At 48.1% G+C, this 18,706-nt stretch overlaps 1 protein-coding gene across 5 annotated transcripts in view; it reads right to left on the bottom strand.

Annotated features, from left to right (window-relative positions):
- Window positions 1-18,706, bottom strand: part of ABCA1 (ATP binding cassette subfamily A member 1) — a 140,436-nt gene that overhangs the window by 17,961 nt on the left and 103,769 nt on the right. For 4 of the 5 annotated variants that reach the window (XM_039544424.1, XM_039544425.1, XM_039544426.1 and 1 more), the window contains 15 exons: window positions 17,607-17,827; window positions 16,679-16,751; window positions 15,955-16,157; window positions 14,265-14,313; window positions 12,541-12,654; window positions 10,874-11,025; window positions 10,609-10,733; window positions 9,998-10,096; window positions 8,240-8,429; window positions 7,995-8,089; window positions 6,971-7,003; window positions 4,942-5,047; window positions 3,776-3,850; window positions 3,000-3,169; window positions 2,095-2,272 (listed from right to left, as the gene is read on the bottom strand). In XM_039544424.1, the coding sequence (XP_039400358.1) occupies window positions 2,095-2,272; window positions 3,000-3,169; window positions 3,776-3,850; window positions 4,942-5,047; window positions 6,971-7,003; window positions 7,995-8,089; window positions 8,240-8,429; window positions 9,998-10,096; window positions 10,609-10,733; window positions 10,874-11,025; window positions 12,541-12,654; window positions 14,265-14,313; window positions 15,955-16,157; window positions 16,679-16,751; window positions 17,607-17,827 (1,883 nt within the window). The remainder of the gene's footprint in view (window positions 1-2,094; window positions 2,273-2,999; window positions 3,170-3,775; window positions 3,851-4,941; window positions 5,048-6,970; window positions 7,004-7,994; window positions 8,090-8,239; window positions 8,430-9,997; window positions 10,097-10,608; window positions 10,734-10,873; window positions 11,026-12,540; window positions 12,655-14,264; window positions 14,314-15,954; window positions 16,158-16,678; window positions 16,752-17,606; window positions 17,828-18,706) is intronic. The other variant, XM_039544430.1, reaches the window with a different exon arrangement.

Here is an 18,706-nt window from a genome sequence, read left to right as displayed (position 1 = left end):
GAGAGGAAAGCAGTGGATGTACTATTTCTGGATTTTAGCAAAGCTTTTGATACAGTCTCCCACAGTATTCTTGCCAGCAAGTTAAAGAAGTCTGGGCTGGATGAATGGACGGTAAGGTGGATAGAAAACTGGCTAGATGGTCAGGCTCAACGGGTAGTGATCAATGGTTCCATGTCTAGTTGGCAGCCGGTATCAAGTGGAGTGCCCCAAGGGTCGGTGCTGGGGCCGGTTTTGTTCAATATCTTCATTAACGATCTGGAGGATGGTGTGGACTGCACCCTTAGCAAGTTTGCAGATGACACTAAACTGGGAGGAGTGGTTGATACGCTGGAGGGTAGGGATAGGATACAGAGGGACCTAGACAAATTAGAGGATTGGGCCAAAAGAAATATGATGAGGTTCAACAAGGACAAGTGCAGAGTCCTGCACTTAGGACGGAAGAATCCCATGCACTGCTACAGACTAGGGACCGAATGGCTGGGCAGCAGTTCTGCAGAAAAGGACCTAGGGGTTACGGTGGACGAAAAGCTGAATATGAGTCAACAGTGTGCCCTTGTTGCCAAGAAGGCTAATGGCATTTTAGGCTGTGTAAGTAGGAGCATTGCCAGCAGATCGAGGGACGTGATCATTCCCCTCTATTCGGCATTGGTGAGGCCTCATCTGGAGTACTGTGTCCAGTTTTGGGCCCTATACCTCATGAAGAATGTGGAAAAACTGGAAACAGTCATAGTGGGCAACAAAAATGATTAGGGGGCTGGAGCACATGACTTACGAGGAGAGGCTGAGGGAACTGGGATTGTTTAGTCTGCAAAAGAGAAGAATGAGGAGGGATTTGATAGCTGCTTTCAACTACCTGAAAGGGGGTTCCAAAGAGAATGGAGCTAGAGTGTTTTCACTGGTACCAAATAACAGAACAAGGAGTACTGGTCTCAAGTTGCAGTGAGGGAGGTTAAGGTTGGATATTAGGAAAAAACTTTTTCACTAGGAGGGTGGTGAAGCACTGGAATGGGTTACCTAGGGAGGTGGTGGAATCTTCTTCCTTAGAGGTTTTTAAGGTCAGGCTTGACAAAGCCCTGGCTGGGATGATTTAGTTGGGTTGGTTCTGCTTTGAGCAGGGGGTTGGACTAGGTGACCTCCTGAGGTCCTTTCCAACCCCAATATTCTATGAAATGGAGGAAAACAGGGTAAAAATATGGGAATAGAATTGAAAATGATGATGCTATCTGCTCAGAAAATAAGCTAGCACATTATACATGGTGATTGGAGAGCTTGCCAGCCACTCCACATCTTCCTTAGTCCAGTACCGGAAAGGTACTGTGTACTCGTCCTAGGGTGAATTGGAGTGCCCAGATGTTAAAATAAATGAAGAGGAATAAGTCAAGGTGTTCATTACTGTCACAATTATTTGTATTACAGTAGCCAGATACTGATGGGAGGTTTTTCACATATGGGGCCCTGTTGTGCTGGCTCTGGACATGCTGAAGAGCTAGCAATACATTAAAAGACAAGATAAAAGGTGGGAAGGGAAACAGAGGTGTGGAAAGGGGAAGTGACTTGCCCAAGGTCACAGAACAGGCCAGCCAGCAGCAGAGCTGGGAATCAAACCCAGGACTGCTGAGTCCCAGCGCAGTGCCCTGATCACACCGTAGACTCTTCAGCACTAGCTATTGTCAGTAAATTCCCCTGAAAGTGGGAGTTCACCATGCCCTTTCAGTAGGTGTGTGACCATATGCACATGTCTGTGTGCACACACATGCACAAGGGCCAAATTCAGCCCAGCCAGAAGTCCATAACCGCACCAGCTTGTACCAGGGATGGTCAGCTGTGCTGGCAGGACAGCCAGGTGGGTGGAGCAGGGTCAGGAGCAGCTTGTCAGAACATTCATCACATGCATCCCGTTAGGACATGTAGAAGAGCACACACGCCTTCATCCCAGCGAGCTCTGCAATGAAGACGGAGTGCCTTTGCATCTCTGCACTGCCTCCACAGCAGGCCTGGGCCTAACCGTCACAAGCTGGCCTTAGTTTTACAGCAATGGGCATTATACACATTGTAACCTGCTCTAAAGGATGAGCTTCTGTGAGGCAATCTTACCATATCCCAGACGAAGTTAGCCAGCCAGTAGATCACTGGTTTCACTCCACTGATGAACTGCAGGTGCTTGGCCTTGCTGACCCGCTCCTGGATCAAGAAAACCACAAAGCTGGCTGGGACGAAGGACATGGCGAAGATCACACAGATGGAGACTAAAACGTCCACCGACGTGGTCATCCTGGGCAAAGGGAAATCAGAGTGGTGATAAATTATTGCCAGAATCTCCCTCCATACCATGCCAGTGCACGTTAGCACCATAACCTGATTGGAGCCCAATTTTGCCACCCTCACCACACAATGGGAATACAGGTGGTAGAAGTGGGCCCTCTGTTGCAAGTATGTTAATTGAAAGGGCATTGTTAGGCTGGATAATGATGAGAGGTCTTTCACATGTGTCTAACCACAAGGGAAAATGTATGGATTTACATCTGATCTTTACTCCACCAAAGATTTGTGTGTGTAGGATACTGGCATACGAGAGCAAACCTCTGCCTAGCACTTTTCTAGCGTTAACAAGCTTCAGTATAATGCAGTTGGGAGAGTCAGAGACCGAGATTTGCAAAGCTGCTTAGAGGATTTGGATACCCAATTCCCATTAATGTAATGGGAATTGGAGATGCAATTCCCATAGGTGGTTTTGGAAACCTCAGCCTAGAGTGCTGCAAAATCCCTGGCCAGATCCTCAGCTGGTGACTACAACTGGCCATGTTAATCCAGCTTGGCTCTGGTCTGCTGGCTTTTGAATAACTAAGGTATCCTCGTTATTTTATTTACCCGCTCCCCTCCCCCAACACTCATTTCTTGCAGCTTCCTTAATTCCAAGGCACTTTCTTCTCCCCTCCCTTCCATTCCCTGTAGCCCCTTGTCTCCAGCAGGCTGCGGATAATGTTCATACTAGGACGTACAGGGCGACCTCGGAGAGCTGCTGCTTGGTGAGGTTGAGCGGGTGGTTGAACGCGGTGATCCCGTAGGTGCTGGGATTCTCGCCGTCCTGAAGGTTGGCCCGGAGGATGGCATTGTTGATCACATTCAGGAAGGAGCCAATGGCATGCCAGCCTTTGTTATTGAACCAAACCTGAAAAGCAACATGCCAGCATCAATAGGGTTGCCAGCCATGCCTACCATTCTACAGGCTCCCCCATGTCCATAGCCAAGGGGTTCAGAGGTCTACAGCCACTTGGGTGGTGGGAAGATGTACTGATTCTTCCTGCCTTTTTGCAAACTACTTTCAGTCACCTCAGTGGCACAATGTACAGTTTGACAAGGGCAATTATATGCCCCCTGGTCTCCTGAATAAAGGTGGTAGCATCACTTCAGTTCAAATGAGGAACCTGGGATGTTCATGAGATCCTAAGCATGGGTGAATGGAGGCATATGGCCCGTGTGCACTGGGAAAGCACAATCTATGGTTCCTATGCTGGGAGCAGGTAAGTGCCATGATCTACCGATTTCCAAGACCCTTTGGAGTCAGTGGGCTTTGGACTGGGGTCCAAGAGGCCACTCTCTCCTGGAAAATCCCACACAGGGATGTTGGCAAATGATTCGGGTGCAGTGCCCCCTGTTCTGAACACATGCTGCATACAGACCGCTAGGGCATTGCCGATTAGAAGCAGAGCTGGGGTTTAAAATGCAAGGTTCTGGCTTTGAATATCAGGCACAGCAGTGGGTGGGCAGGATTTACCTTCACGTTGTTTTTTGTGTCCATCCCTTTCATGAAGCTTCCTAAGCTGTGAAGAAACTGATCTCCAGAACTCCCCTGTGAACAGCACACAATGGCACATTTGCGTCATTCATTATAGACAGTGCAGCGGATACCTTACTTATACTGTTTGCTTTGCCACAGATTGTGGAATGGGAAGGTGCCCCAGCCTCATACTCCCCCTGAACTGCAGTCCCAGGGCTCAGAATCCCTCACTATTCTGGGATGACTCCAAAGCGGGCAGGAAGTTGAGAAAGCCCAAGGGAACTCCAGAACTGTCTTTCGTGTGGTAGCAACTAACCAGCACAATCCCACACAGAACTTTCCTATTATAGCAGCTCTCAGAGACACTGTCACAAATACCCTCTCAAGAAAATCAATAGCCTAGATTCCTTCCTGTGCCAAGATCCATTAAGTGCAGAGGGGTGGGCCAAGGCTCACTGATTCTCTGAAGCAATTTGCACTTCCCTGGCACAGGTTAGAGCAGCTGAGAGGCTGCTCTAATTTACAGCAAGTGGCAATCGGGCTGGATGGGGCATAGGGGCCCTCTACTCCTGTTCTGTGCCATCTGAGAGTAGGGGAGCTCTGAGCTAGCTAGATCCAGCTGCTATCTGGCTGCTCTGTAACAGCAGAGTGGCATAGAAAGGCCAGAATGAATGAGAATATCAGGCTTGATTTTTTCCCCCAGTTCTCATGTTGTGGTTAGTGCAATACTGAACCTACTCCCTGCTCTCTGAGATTCTGAGCTGTGCTAGCCGATAGTAACTGGGGTCACTGACTTCCACTGACATCAATGGAAGCTTACTGGAGTGAAAAAGGAGTAAAATCAGAATAAGGACCTCAGGACTTAGTCCTCTTTAAGTCAGCTTCCTGACTCCACTTTGGGTTTATATGATCAGGTATTCTGAGACTGCAGTTACTAAATGGTTCTTCTGAATGTGAACAATGACGACTCCGCCCACAAATGCAGTTATATTACAACCCATGCTAGCATAATGTAGCTCAGCACATTGTCCTTTAGCTCAAGCAGAGGAAACTCATATTTTTAGACCCAAAGGTCTAAATCCCTGCTGGCCACACTCCCTCCCACCCCCAGGGGGGTACTAGGACATCAGCCCATTCTGAGCCCATATGAAATTGCTCTTCACCTTGGCTACCTCCAAGATTTTCTTCACTTGCTTGATGGCATCACTGACTTCATCACTGGGAGGAAGCAGGAGGGAACTGCTGGCACCCACTGAAAACCCACCATACCTGAAAGCACAGACAGACAAGACAGTGAAGCACAGACTGACTCTACAGTTTTCAGAGTGGTAGCTGTGTTAGTCTGTATCAGCAAAAAAACCAGGAGTACTTGTGGCACCTTAGAGACGAACACATTTATTGAAGCATAAGCTTTCGTGGGCTAAAACCCACTTCATCGGATTCATGCAGTGGAAAATACAGTAGGAAGACGAAGACACACTCACACACACACACACACACACACAGAGAGAGAGAGAGAGAACATGAAACAATGGATGTTGCCATACTAACTCTAATGAGAGTAATCAGTTAAGGTGGGTGTAGCGGGGTGGACCCCTGCTCCTGCCCTGAAGGGTTAAAAACAGCCCTTGGAGGGGGCTGTGGCTGGAGAAAGCAGCCTTTAGGCTGGGCTAATTGGGGGAAGTGGCTGCAGCTGGGGCACACCCCCAAACAGACTCAGCTGGCCCTATAAAGGCAGAGAAGCCAGGGGAAGACATGAGTCTCTCTGTTTGTAGGGTACCTGAGTGAAGCAGGGCTGGGGAAAGGCAGAGGAGCTGGGGAGCTCCAGCCTGGAAAGCCCCAGGCTGTGGCCTAGCATTGGGCTAACAGGTACTGGGGGTTGCAGAGGGCAGCCCAGGGGTAGGCCAAGGCAGCAGGTCCAAACCCTCCTTGCCAGTGATGAGTGGCTGATACTGCAGTCTGCCCCAGGACGTGGGGCTAGACAATGACTGGCAGTAGCCTTATACTGAGGCGAGGTGGGAATAGTGGGTGGGGGTTTCCCAGGGAGGGGAGACCCTAAGACTGAGGGGTTACTGCCAGGGGGCAGCATCCCAGGTAAAAGGGCACCTGCGTCCAGGGAGGAACATGGGGGTCAGAGGACAGGCAGATCACTGGCCTGCAGAGGGTGCTCCGGAGCTGGAATTGAACTAATTCCCTGAGCGACCAGCAGGAGGCGCTGCAGGGGTGAGTCCGCTCCTCTACAGTGGGTATTATCAGCAGGAAAAAACCACTTTTGTAGTGATAATCAGGATGGCCAATTTCCAAGAGTTGACAAGAAGTTGACTCTACCGTGTCCTCCGTAAAAGGCCCTTTTTCATCGCCTGTGGCTTTTAGCTTGCTGCTCTGTGCTGGGATCTAATACCTCAAGTTTAGGCCTTCAGTGACAACTTGAAGTTTACATTTTTGTGTTACGCTTCCATTCAATAGGAGCCTCTAGGATGTCCACACAGCCCATAGCAGTGAGACATGCCTGAACTCTCATAACAGCAGGTGCTGAACCAAACAGGACTCCAACTCGCTGAGCTCTCATAAGGTGACCACAGGACATTCAGGCTTATTCCTCCCAGGAGCTGTGCTAGATTTCTGGTTAATTCCCCCAAACAAAATTAGATCTGACTTCTTTACAAAGCTAACCTGTGGCCTTTCCACACCGCAGCCCAACCTTTCAGCTTGCTGTCCTTTAATCACGCAGGGGTTAAAGGAAGGGGAAGCAAGGCGGAGAAGCAGCTGCCATTCCACTGCTAACAGCAGAGTGGGGTCCTCTCTCTGAGAGCAACGCTCCCCCACAGTGCTCCCGCCCCTCTTAGGATGGCGCAATTGATTGTAACTAACCTAAGGGCCTGATCCTGCAAGGGCTTGCTAATGAGCATCCTGCTAACTGGAACTACTCACAGTAGCAGGCGTAGTAGGCAGACAGTATTTGCAGGATTGGACCCTTGGCTCTTTTCAGTTTGCTCACAAAGCGCGGTGATTAGTGCAATGCTAAAAACAATCGTCTCATTGAAATATTTCCAGTGGTTTTTGATTTTGAAAAAAGCTTTGTTTTACAAAGATTAAGTTTAGGGGCAAACTTGACCGGACAGCAGCCCATAGAGCATGGTACTCAATCGGGTAATGAGCCCCAAGCTACCTAAAGAAAGGACAGTAACTTACCTGAACTCATTCACCCAGATCTTGTTCCTTAAACTGGGAAGGCAAAGAGAAGAAACAAGCCTGTTATTTATGAGATGGGCCATCAATCAGACCTACCCTCCAGCCATATAGACACAGACTATAGTGAAACAGAAGTGCATTAATGCTTTGTGTAACTCCAGGGAGTTCAGTTGTGTCACCCGACATTGATATAGCAGCTCCCGGGCTCACTGCACTACACTGCCTTGGCCCATGGGATAAAGCAGAGAGGGACCTGAGCTGGAACTGGAGTCAGAGACACTTCTGAACTTGGCTGAAGTTTTGGGCTGAGCCCATTGCTGGATTCATGGCCAACATGCTGCCTTTGCATCACAAAAGAATGGGAAAATGGGAAGCTGCTTACAAAACTTACCCAGGGTCGTGGTGGATTCTCCATCACTGACAAGTTTTAAATCAAGAGTGGGTGTTTTTCTAAAAGCTCTGCTCTGGGATTATTTTGGGGAAGTGCTCTGGCCTGTGTTACACAGGAGGTCAGGCTAGATGATCACAATGGTCCCTTCTGGCCCTGTAGTCTATAAATCTAAAACAGGAAGGGACCCAGCAGTTTCAGACCACGTTTTTAAAAGCCTTGTGTTTTACTCCAGGAAGAAACATTTCAGCTAGTTGAATACTTTGCTAGAAATACTTCCTGCTGACTTGCACCAGCCATTGAGAGAACAATCAAAGTGAGTTTGAAACTTAGGGTCAGATCCAAAGCCCACTGAAGTCAATGGAAAGACTCTCACTGACTTTGCATTGGTCCCTCCAAGACGATCGGGAAGGGGCTATTAGCTATGCACTGGTGGGTCTAAAAGGGCCTAAACTGGGGTGGGCCAGGAGAAAGCGCAAATTAGACTCACTGAGCCTCCCGTAGTCTCAACTCTGCAGACGGCCCAGAGTTTAAAGCTCTCCACAGGTCAGATTCACCCCATGGGAGTTATGTGGTGCACAAGTCTCTGCATAGGGGTAGCAGCAATCACTAGGGAACAATGTGTGTAATAGGCACCTTTTCCCAATGATCTGTGCGTAGGTCTTCACCAGATAGTCCGATATGTTCCGGCCTGTCAGGTTCTGCAGGATGTCACCAGTGTTCTGTTCTCTCTGGTGCCATGGGAAAAGCAGAGACTTGGAATCGAGTATGTTTTCCTCGGCTTCATGCATAGCCCCCGCAAAGACCCAACCCAGCCGCCCATTCTCTACACACATCCCCGTGCTGCTCTGGGGATACAGAACAGCTGGGATCTCTCCTACCTGTGGTGGAGGCAGCCCCCCTGCACCAGGAGGGCACACAGGGAGCATTTTCTTGATCTTCTCATTGCTGCATTCGCAGGCTGGGGAGGGGTTCTCCATGGTCCAGTTGCCATTCAGGAAGATGTCCAGGACCGTGTCGGGGACAGAGGCGGTGGTCCATTCATCCTCTCTGACCAGGCAAGGAGTGTCTCTGCATGAGGCCAGAGCCAAGGCAAATGCAACTTTTTATAAAGACAGGTCAGTTTGCAAAATTATGTAAATAATCAATGCTGGTCAACGCACAGAGGGAGTTTTCCGAAGTGCTCAGCTTGGGCCTAGCTCTGCTCCCACTGAAATCAACAGTCAAACTTCCATTGACCTAGCCTGGCGCCTGTGGAAGGCAAAGGGAAGGCTCTCATTAACATCAATGGGAGCAGAGTCAGGCCGACGCCAGGCACTGTGGAGAATCCCACCATTATCATCCCTTTCTGGGGAGTTTCAAGTGCCTCACAACCCCCAATAGAGCCACTTTGTGGCGGGGGGACGCCGCCACACAGCGATGTGTAGGGGCTTGGCTGGGCCTTTAGCGTGAGCATGGAGCTGCACTGCCCCAGGGTAGCACCAAGAGGCAGAACGTCTCGGAGCTCCCATTCCTGCAGGGCAAGTGCGCCTGGTACTGCACAACTTTGCAGGTGCAGATAATTCCCCCTCAACCAACCGGCCTACCCCACTGCCTGATGTGTGGGGCAAGGAGCTATGGCCCATCACCTCCCTACCCAGTTTGGGGCAGTGACTTCAGTTCTGGGCCTGTATACAGATCACACAAGGGTTGGTGGAGCGGGGGAATGGGGAGGGTTCTCCTTTGTGCCTTCCTTCCAGGCACAATCTGGCCATAAATGACTTGCCCAAAGCCATTCAGCACGTCCGTGGCAGAGGCCTGTCTCCAGGCCTCCTATCCTGCCTGCTAGCCACGAAAGCACACTTGTGGAAGCCACACACACAAAGAAATCCTACAGAACATGAAGCAGAGACCTGTGGGAGCAAAACAACTAGACCAAGCCAACGATACATGGCCATATGGCCAGTTTGGCTTTTCTTTTCAAAGCCAGACCCTCACTGCTAGTAACTTGGGGAACACCCTTACGTCTCTATCCTGGTCAATGGCAGTTCCCAGCATGCTGCCTTCACGGAGCACTAGCAATGGCCTGGGAACCCCTGGGGGGCAGGTTCTTGAAGAGAGAAGGAAAGAGGTCATTTTCACAGTACACGCCTGCACCCCTGTGTGCTCCGTTCTGCCCTGCGGAGTGAGTAGCTCCCACTAAAATCTGGGTCAATACTCTCAGTGAGCAAGGGGAAGGAAAAGGTAGGGCCTGAGCCTGCAATCCTGGCTTATCCTGAGTGACAGTGCCAACAAAAGATGCAATCACAAATGAATACTTTCATACAACATAGGAGGCAAGGGGCCTGCACCTCTGAAGGAAGAGCTTTCATACGAGTCCAGGCCACTGGGATCAGGCCTTCTGCTTGATATTTCCCTAAGATGATCACTACAGCTGCTTCTAATTAACCACTGCCATTGCAATAATACAAACACCACACCCATCACATTGATGTTACAACCCTGAAAGCTGATTCTGAGAGGCTGGTGGCAATAGCAGCTGTGAGTTATGTGACAACCATTAACAGCATCCACCAGTCCCTCAAAGCAGCAGCAACGTGAAGTGGCTTAGAAATGACAGAGCTACCCCTTGTGCCTGCCCTTGCTCAGATTCTACTTACGGAATGGAATGTCCTTCCACACAGCGGGTCCCAAAGCCGGGTTCATTGAGAAGAGTGTTCATAAGCTTCTGAGTGCCTGCATCGTCTGGCGCATCATTGCTATGGGCGCATCAAAGAGACACATTCAGGGCACCAAGATAAGGCATGTGCAGCAAAGCCAGCAACACGGCAGGGCAGAGACACAGGTAAGACGGGAGGAAAAGGAACTGGGTGGAAAGTTTCCTTTGTGGCATGTGTGTTTCTCTCTCTCTCTCTCTCTCACACACACACACACACAGATACGAAAAGTACTGTAACATTTGGAAAGAGTTTGGGATACTTTTAGCTTCTTTTTTGTGTGACTTAGCATCTGAGAACAAAGTGAATTGAGATCTGAGGAAGAAAAGTGCCAAATAGTATTATATTCCTCCTACCATTCAAACTCACTCTTATTGGGAGCTTGCCTTGTTAAAGCTACAAACAGGCAAAATGGTGTCTTTTCTTTACCTTGTACTTTGGAGCTACACACACAAATGCAAACTGTGAGGTGATGAGACCGTAATGGTGAATAGAGAAAGCAGAACCAGTCCTAAAGACGCCTATTTAATGTTTTCTGGTCATTTGCAAGGTACCTGATAAAGGTATACTGCTCCTCGTACATCCAGGGCTGCAGTTCCAGGCTGGGGTATTTCCCGAAGGGAGGTACAATCAGGCTGAACATGAGAGCAATGCACACAAACACGGCAGGCAGTACGATCTGAAATCACAAGGGAGGCAGCAGAGCCACCTTTAAAAGAAGCATCCCCACAGGCATCAGCCGCCCAGAGCCCCTCGGAAACACTGGCAGAACTGGGCCATGTTTCGGTGACTTCTGCAGGAGTTGCTGCCTGGTCTCACCTGGGCGAAGAAACCCTTCCTGCTGCGCTTGGCAATGAGCAGTCTCTTCCACAGTAGAGCTACGAACTGCTGCCGGATGAGCTTCCAGCCCTTCATCTGGTAGGACCCTTTGCCATCCATCCCACTGAGCAGGTCTGTCTCTCTGGATTCTGCTGACAACAAATGATACAGGACTCTCACCCACAAACAAACAAAAGCAGATTTCCTTCTCCTTCAGAGGCTGCTCCTGCTTGTGCAGACAGGACCCTGGTGGCTGCCCATGTTCTTACCACCATGTCTCCTAGACTCGCTCTGAGCACAATGGTGTGCAGTAGGGCAAGGGGAAATGATCTCTCACGAATATGCATCTAAGTGTTTATCTCTCTGCATCACCGAGGCTGAGACTACCTTTCCAGACTACCTTCAGATCTGGCTGCCATTCATTTCCAAAGGGAACTGGGCAGCCAGATCTACTAGGCACTGTTGGAAACCTCAGCCTTACGTCTATACCAGCGGTTCTCAAACTGTGGGTCATGACCCCTATGAATGGGGTTGCCAGGGCTGGCTTAGACTTGCTGGGCTCTAGGGCTGAAGCCGGAGCTCCACTGCTCAGGTTCCAGGCCCCCTGACTAGAGGCCGAAGGCCTTGAGCTTCAGCTTTGACGCCCCTGCCCAGAGTGATGGGGCTTGGGCTTTGCTCTCCTCCCCCTCCCTGGCCAGTGGGACTTGGGGGTCGTGAAGTAATTTTTGTTGTCAGAAGAGGGTCATGGTGCAATGAAGTTTGAGAACCCCTGGTCTATACTCTGTTCATTAAACCCCTCTCGGAAGCAGAGTTGGGCCAGCCCGGAAATGCCAGCTCTGAACATTCCCAAACATTGGGGAAAGTTCCACTCTAGAGTGAACTTTTTAGCCCAGGTCCACCTTTCATGATAAGGTGTCCCATAAGGCAGGTGCTTTATATATTTATCCTGAGGAATAAGAGTATTAACTTGGCCTTAGGGAAGGGTAGATGCATCTCAAAGGGCAGGGGAATGTTGATAAAACAGCTGAGATTCAGCAACATCTGGACATAGAAAGCCTCTGCTTGAGTTATTGTGGCTAGGTTACATTTCCATAGTCTAGATGTCACTAGGGGCACCTCTATACTATAAAATGACCTGACGCAGTGTCCATGGAAATCGCTGATAAAGCTCCCATTTGACTTAATGGGTTTTGGGTCAGGCCCTTAATCTGTCCCCGTTGGACAGACTGTTTCATGCATATTCACACATTAGCTTCTGCAGGGCCCTAGAATGACTTGGGATATCTAGTGCTGATGCATAAACAAACCTTGTTCCTCTTGCCTTGGCCCATACAGGGAAGTAGAGATTAATAAACATCCTGCATGAGGATGGAGCATCCAAGGTTAAGTATGTCAGGAATTCTAACACACTTCAACAAATGCAGGAGAAACTAATAGGACATTTGCTGGAAGGAATTTAAATAGCATCCCAAACTCTTCAAAGGTGTGCTGGTTAGTTTGTTTCAATGCCCTCATAAAATTTAGTATTTCTTGCATTGTGATTCACCCAAAAACATGGACAATGAACACATTTCTTTAAAACATTAATATTTTAGAACTGTAGATTAGTAATGATGCACAGACAGACAGAGTTGAGATTATTGCACTACAGTTCCTTCCATCTTTACCTGGATCTATGTCTGAATCATTAGGGTCGAAAGCATCATCTTCCGTGAATGGATGAAGGCAGCTCTGCCTGTCTCCAAAGACACGCCTGTTCCTTCTTGCAGGTAATGTGCCATCTGAAGAGGACAGCACATGTTAGCTGATTTGCTCAAGTTAACAAAGACAATGAACAACCCTATTCTTCTATAAACCCCAAGCACTGGGAACTGAAGTGTTACCAGCAAGCTACTGTATAGAAATCTTCACTGAATATTTGCTTTCAACTTTTAAGAAGTTCCCATATGCAGACTGAACAGCTGTGGACTGCCTCTAAGCTGCTGCTGAATTAGCACCAGAGCTGGGAAAAACCACCACACACCTTTGCATTGATATGTAAAGTGAACCCATGAGCCAGTTTTTCACATGGTGTCCAAGGAACTTACTTTTAAGGGCACTTCAGATGTCCTGGTTTTCCATTTATCAATTAAAATGGGGGGGGGGGGCGCGGGAGGATAATCCTAAAATGTTAATTCAAGATGTATTGTTACATCAAACAGAATTTGCGCTGTTTCTCCCAGGAACAAAGAGACTATTGGAACAAATTTGTGGTGCGAAGAGCAGCATGTGGAGTGAAAAGAAAAGTCAACTGAACATAGACACTTGCTCAGAAACTTATTTGCTCATTTGCTCGGAAACTTACTTAATGACACTTATTCAATGTTTCATGATGAACTCATTCAGACACTAAGTTACTGGAAAAAATCCTCCATTCCAAGAAATATGTGCATGTGTCTTGACACTCAATAATGACATTTTTGTATGGCTATGTTGTGGCTTTAAAAAAGTCACCACAAAAGTGTTCCAGTTTCTGATTTTGAAAATAATTTGTGTAGCATCTTTCACTTGTGGCTTCTACACCAGGGCAAGAACCATCATTTTACAGATGGAAAAATTGACACCCAGAGAGGTCAACAGATTTGTCCAAAACTACAGAGTGTGTAAGTGGCAAAGTGGGAAACAGAACTCATATCTGCTAAATTCCACCCCCTTGCTCTAACCACTAGACATGGGGTTGGCAGCCTTTCAGCAGTGGTGTGCCGAGTCTTCATTTATTCACTCTAATTTAAGGTGTCATGTGCCGGTCATACATTTTAACATTTTTAGAAGGTCTCTTTCTATAAGTCTATAATATATAACTCAACTATTGTTGTATGTAAAGTAAATAAAGTTTTTAAAATGTTTAAGCAGCTTTATTTAAAATTAAATTAAAATGCAGAGTCCCCTGGACTGGTGGCCAGGACCTAGGCAGCGTGAGTGCTACTGAAAAGCAGCTTGAGTGCTGCCTTTGGCATGTGTGCCATAGGTTGCCTACCCCTTCACTAGATGACTGATTCTACTTGGCCAATGGCTTAATTCCTTGAATGGGAATTTTTATCAGTTGAGAATTTAACCCTCTGTCATAGAATCATAGAATATCAGGGTTGGAAGGGACATCAGGTGGTATCTAGTCCAACCCCCTGCTCAAAGCAGGACCAATCCCCAGACAGATTTTTGCCCCAGATCCCTAAATGGCCCCCTCAAGGATTGAACTCACAACCCTGGGTTTAGCAGGCCTCTGCTCAAACCACTGAGCTATCCCTCCCCCCGTCAGTTGTGTGCATAAGGGATGGTGCATGTAAATCCTATGTACAAAGCTGTACAGATGGAACCTCCTTTGACAATGCAGCCCTGAAACTACTTTACTAACCTGAGGTCTCTGCATCCACCCCATTATCTTCAGCCACTTTGAGAAAGATCTGACAGGCAAAGAGAGGTTAAAAAGAAAATTAGAAGTGGTCTAACACAGCAATAATGTGCTGTTTGATGTAACATGGGAGATCCAATGATTCCAGTACAGAATGCATCATTTCAACATGAGGGGCTATATGGAATATCCCTTGCCTAGAGCAGTGGTTCTCAACCCGGGGTACGTGTACCCCTGGGGGTACTCAGAGGTCTTCCAGGGGGTATACCAACTCATCTAGATATTTGCCTAGTTTTACAACAGGCTACATAAAAAGCACTAGAAAAGATAGTACAAAGTAAAATTTCATAGTCAATGATTTGTTTATACTGCTCTGTATACTATATATACACTGAAATGTAAGTACAATATTTATATTCCAGTTGATTTATTTTATAATTATATGGTAAAAATGAGAAAGTCAGCCATTTGTCAGTAATAGTATGGCTGTGACACTTTTTTGGTCTGATTTTTATGTCTGATTTTATAAATTTTTAAGTGAGGTGAAACTTGCGGGTACACAAGACAAACCAGCCTCTTTAAAGGGATACAGTAGTCTGGAAAGCTTCAGAGCCACTGGCCTAGAGCAACTTAGAACATAACCAGTGTGACACCTGAGGACTTGGCAGCCAAATGCAGCCCTATGATTTTTATTGCTGAGGTTGGGGCAGTTATTTTTTGCAGGGGAGAGGAACAGAACACATGTTCTTTTAGCTCCAGCTAAGAATGGCATGGGACATTTTTTATCTGAGTACTGTTCACAGGATGGAGCAGCCATTAACAATACAGAAGCATGATGCAGAGTAAGCACTTATTGTAACCTTCATCCCTTTCCAATGAGGATGCACATACGAGGCTTGGTATTAGACCGGTGGAAGTCCACCTGCCTTCTAATCAAGAAGGAACAACATTCCCAGCTGTGATGGGATATGCTTTCTGCTGTGGTTTCCTATACAGGAAGGGCCAAATTTTCAAACACAGAAGACAACAATGTTCTAGAAGCTGCTGGAAGAATCAGGTTTTCCTCCAACCAGTTAAAGAGGAAATCATGATGCCAAATGTGTTTCAGAAGGTGTTGGAGAATACAATAGACAGGGCTTCAAGGGGACAGGCTCCTTGTGCTGCTCTGGTGACGCAAAGCTACAGGAAAGCCAGTGTGCCCTAGTGAAAGTGGAATCCCTAGGTGGAGGAGAGTCTGAGTAGGGGACACGACCAAAATGTTGCTGAAATCCAGCAATCCCTGGCTGCTTGGAATGGCCCCATGGAGACTCTTGGAACCAGGTGCACTTACAGCAGCCCCGAGATGTCTGAAAGTACTTGACAAGGTAAGTTAAAACCTGATGGTTAGAAAATAGTTTGGGCCAGACCCCCAGCTGGTGAAAATGGGGAGCTCTACTGTCTATAACAGAGCTGTGCCCACTCACACCAGCTGAGGACCTGGCCCCCAATTTTTAATGCACGTTTCCCTTGTGGGCACACTTAAATTGGGCAGGAGGAGAGAATTCTTTTCACACTTCTGTGGGTTATGAACTCAGGGCCAGACCAGTTCCCTGGTAGACAGGCTTCCCATGGATATACAGGGGATTTTCCCCTGGGGTCTGCAATTATTTGTTTGGCATTGTCTAAGGCATCAGATCAGCTTCAGCTCACATACTTCCTCCAGGGTAGTCTCTGAGATGCCGTAACTTGAAATGCCCAGGTCAGAGAGACGGTCGTCGATCTCATGGAATAGCTCCACAAAAGCTCCCTCTCTAGCAGCTTCATACGGCAAGACGTAGGTTAACTCATGGCCAATCTCCTCTACCAGCCTGGCCTCAGGAACGTGCTTCATAATGAGGTTGGAGATAACAGAGACGTCTGGAGGAACCAAAATACAAGATGCCTGCCCTGTTACTCTGTGAGTCACCGGTAACAAAGACTGCAGAGACTCAGGAATCTTGCTGGGGGACATCCTCAGTTGGGGTAAAACACAACCCACTGAAGGATCGAATTCAATGGAGCTAAGCCCTAGCTGCAGATCCCAGCAGCTATTACTATTTGCAGCATTTCTGAGGACCTTTGAAAACCAAATACAAGCAACAGCCCTGCAAGCCACTCTACACGAGTGTACTCTGTGCAGTGCTAACATATTGGCAAGTACATCGGCTTTGATGGCCCTTAAATTCTGGTCTCATTTGATCATTAGGTGAAATTTCATACTATTCAGCACTTTGCATTCATTATGCTTTGCAAGTATTAAATGTTCCTCAAAATCCCAGGTAGGTCAGTGCTGTTATCCTGATTTTACAGATGGAGGAACAGAAGCAGAGAGGTTAAGTGAGTTGCTCAAGACCACAGTGATGAGATTCAATCTCATGCGTGCCTTTTTCAGTCCTTACCTACTGTCAAGGTGTCACTTTCATGGTCACTGCCAAGCCCAGCATCTGAGCTGCTCTGGGAGACACTGTCATCCTAGGTACATAAGAAAGGATGAACATATGTTAATTGCATCAAAAGCCAGCCAGCTGTACGCTGCACTCTCCTTATAACACCATCCAGAGAGGCCCAGCAATCCGGATGCTCTAGGAAGGGGCTATAGCACAAAGGATCTTATTGTTGTTTATTGTAACAAACGGTTGAGATAACTAGTACTGTAAGAGGATGTAAGAGCAGAAGCTAGTATCAGTAGCAATGTATTTAATCTGTTCAGGCAAGCAGCCAAATTGCAAAGCAGCAGCATCCATTGTCAGGCCGAAAACACAGGCATTAAAGACATCATGCAAAGAGGTTGTAATGGACACAAGCCTCCAATGCAATGGTTTAACCAAATCTGATCTCAGGGTTGTACCAAGGTAGGTAATGCTTCTGTGCCCAGGGGCAGCTCTAGCAATTTCGCCGCCCCAAGCACGGTGGCACGCCACGGGGGGCGCTCTGGCGGTCCCGCGGCTCTGGTGGACCTCCTGCAGACGTGCCTGCGGAGGGTCCGCTGGTCCCGCAGCTCCGGTGGAGCATCCGCAGACATGCCTGCGGGAGGTCCACCGGAGCCACGGGACCAGCGAACCCTCTGCAGACACGCCTGCGGGAGGTCCACCGGAGCCGCCTGCCGCCCTCCCGGCAACAGGCAGAGCGCCCCCCATGGCATGCCGCCCCAAGCACGCGCTTGGCGTGCTGGGGTCTGGAGCCGGCCCTGTCTGTGCCGTGCTAAGGGATTTCTTTTCAACGCATTTACTCCATTACATTTTAACTTCTTGGCAGCCTTAAGTTTTGGTGTAAGGAGGATAAAGATGGAAGGAGAAAGGAAGTGGACAGCTGCTATGGGAACTGTACCTTTTTCAGGTACGACACCGTACTGCTGCTGTTTCTGCAGGAGCTCAGAGAAGAGTCCACGTCCTTCTTGACCAGGGTCAGGTAATAGCCTGTTCCTAGCTGGTTCTTCAGGAACAGGGAAGAGCCAACGCAACACAGTTTGCCATTAGAAATGATGGCGATCCTGTCCCCTAGGATGTCTGCCTCATCCATGTGGTGTGTGGACAGAATGATGGTGCGGCCTGTAAATAAAGAAGATAAGACAAACACCAAGGAGTTTGCCAGTAAGTCAACAATATCAACGTCCCTAGGTCATGGGGGATGCAAGCACCCTGCCTTCGTCATGCTGCTAAATGGGAGGTGGGTCCCTGGTATGAGGGAATGGTATGGAAGAAGTTAACAACTAGCTCAGGTGGATTCTCTCCTCTCCTTCATGACCCAGTCCCCATCCTGTTTGTATTTTGCCACTCGTCTTGATAGGCATTTACAGTGCTAGCTATGGAAACAGAACAAGCAACACCCAGCGGTGAGTGGACGCACAGTGATCTGAGCAGTGTAAGATGTGGTGCACCTCAATTCCTGATTCACCAGGTCCTGCTCAACTGGAGCAAGGGTTGTGATTTCAGAGTACACCAATGAAAGCGGTTTCATACCAAGAAGTAGGCCCACATAACACCAGAGGGCTTTACCCTAATGCAGACACCAGGAGTCAGCTTCTGAACTGAGCTATATCCATATGAATCCACTGGAGTTACTCCAAATTTACACCTGTGGGAGTGAAATCAGAATCTGCCCTCCTATCCTCTTCCCTCAGTGGGTAGTGAACGTAGAACATGGCTTACTCTTGAGCACTGAAATGCAGTCCCACCAATTATAGAGAAGTGGCTCGTTATAACGAGACTGCAAAAAGGGTCTCATTAACGGGGAATGCAGGTGACTGGGTGCCCTGAGCCCAGGGCTAGGGCTGTTTGTTGCCATCTTCTACTGGGGCACCAAGGGTTTTGCAATGACACATTAGTAACAATTCCCCCATACAATCAGCAAAGGTAGAACAATGTATTTTATCTAAGCCACAAGCCACTGATGCCCTTTTGCTTCCAACTATAACTGGGTGAAAGAAC

This window comes from Mauremys reevesii, linkage group 6 (assembly GCF_016161935.1).
Source record: "Mauremys reevesii isolate NIE-2019 linkage group 6, ASM1616193v1, whole genome shotgun sequence".
NCBI classification, from domain to species: Eukaryota; Metazoa; Chordata; order Testudines; family Geoemydidae; genus Mauremys; species Mauremys reevesii.
The sequence above is the reverse complement of the archived record's forward strand: the minus strand, read 5'-3'. Positions and strand labels throughout refer to the sequence as shown.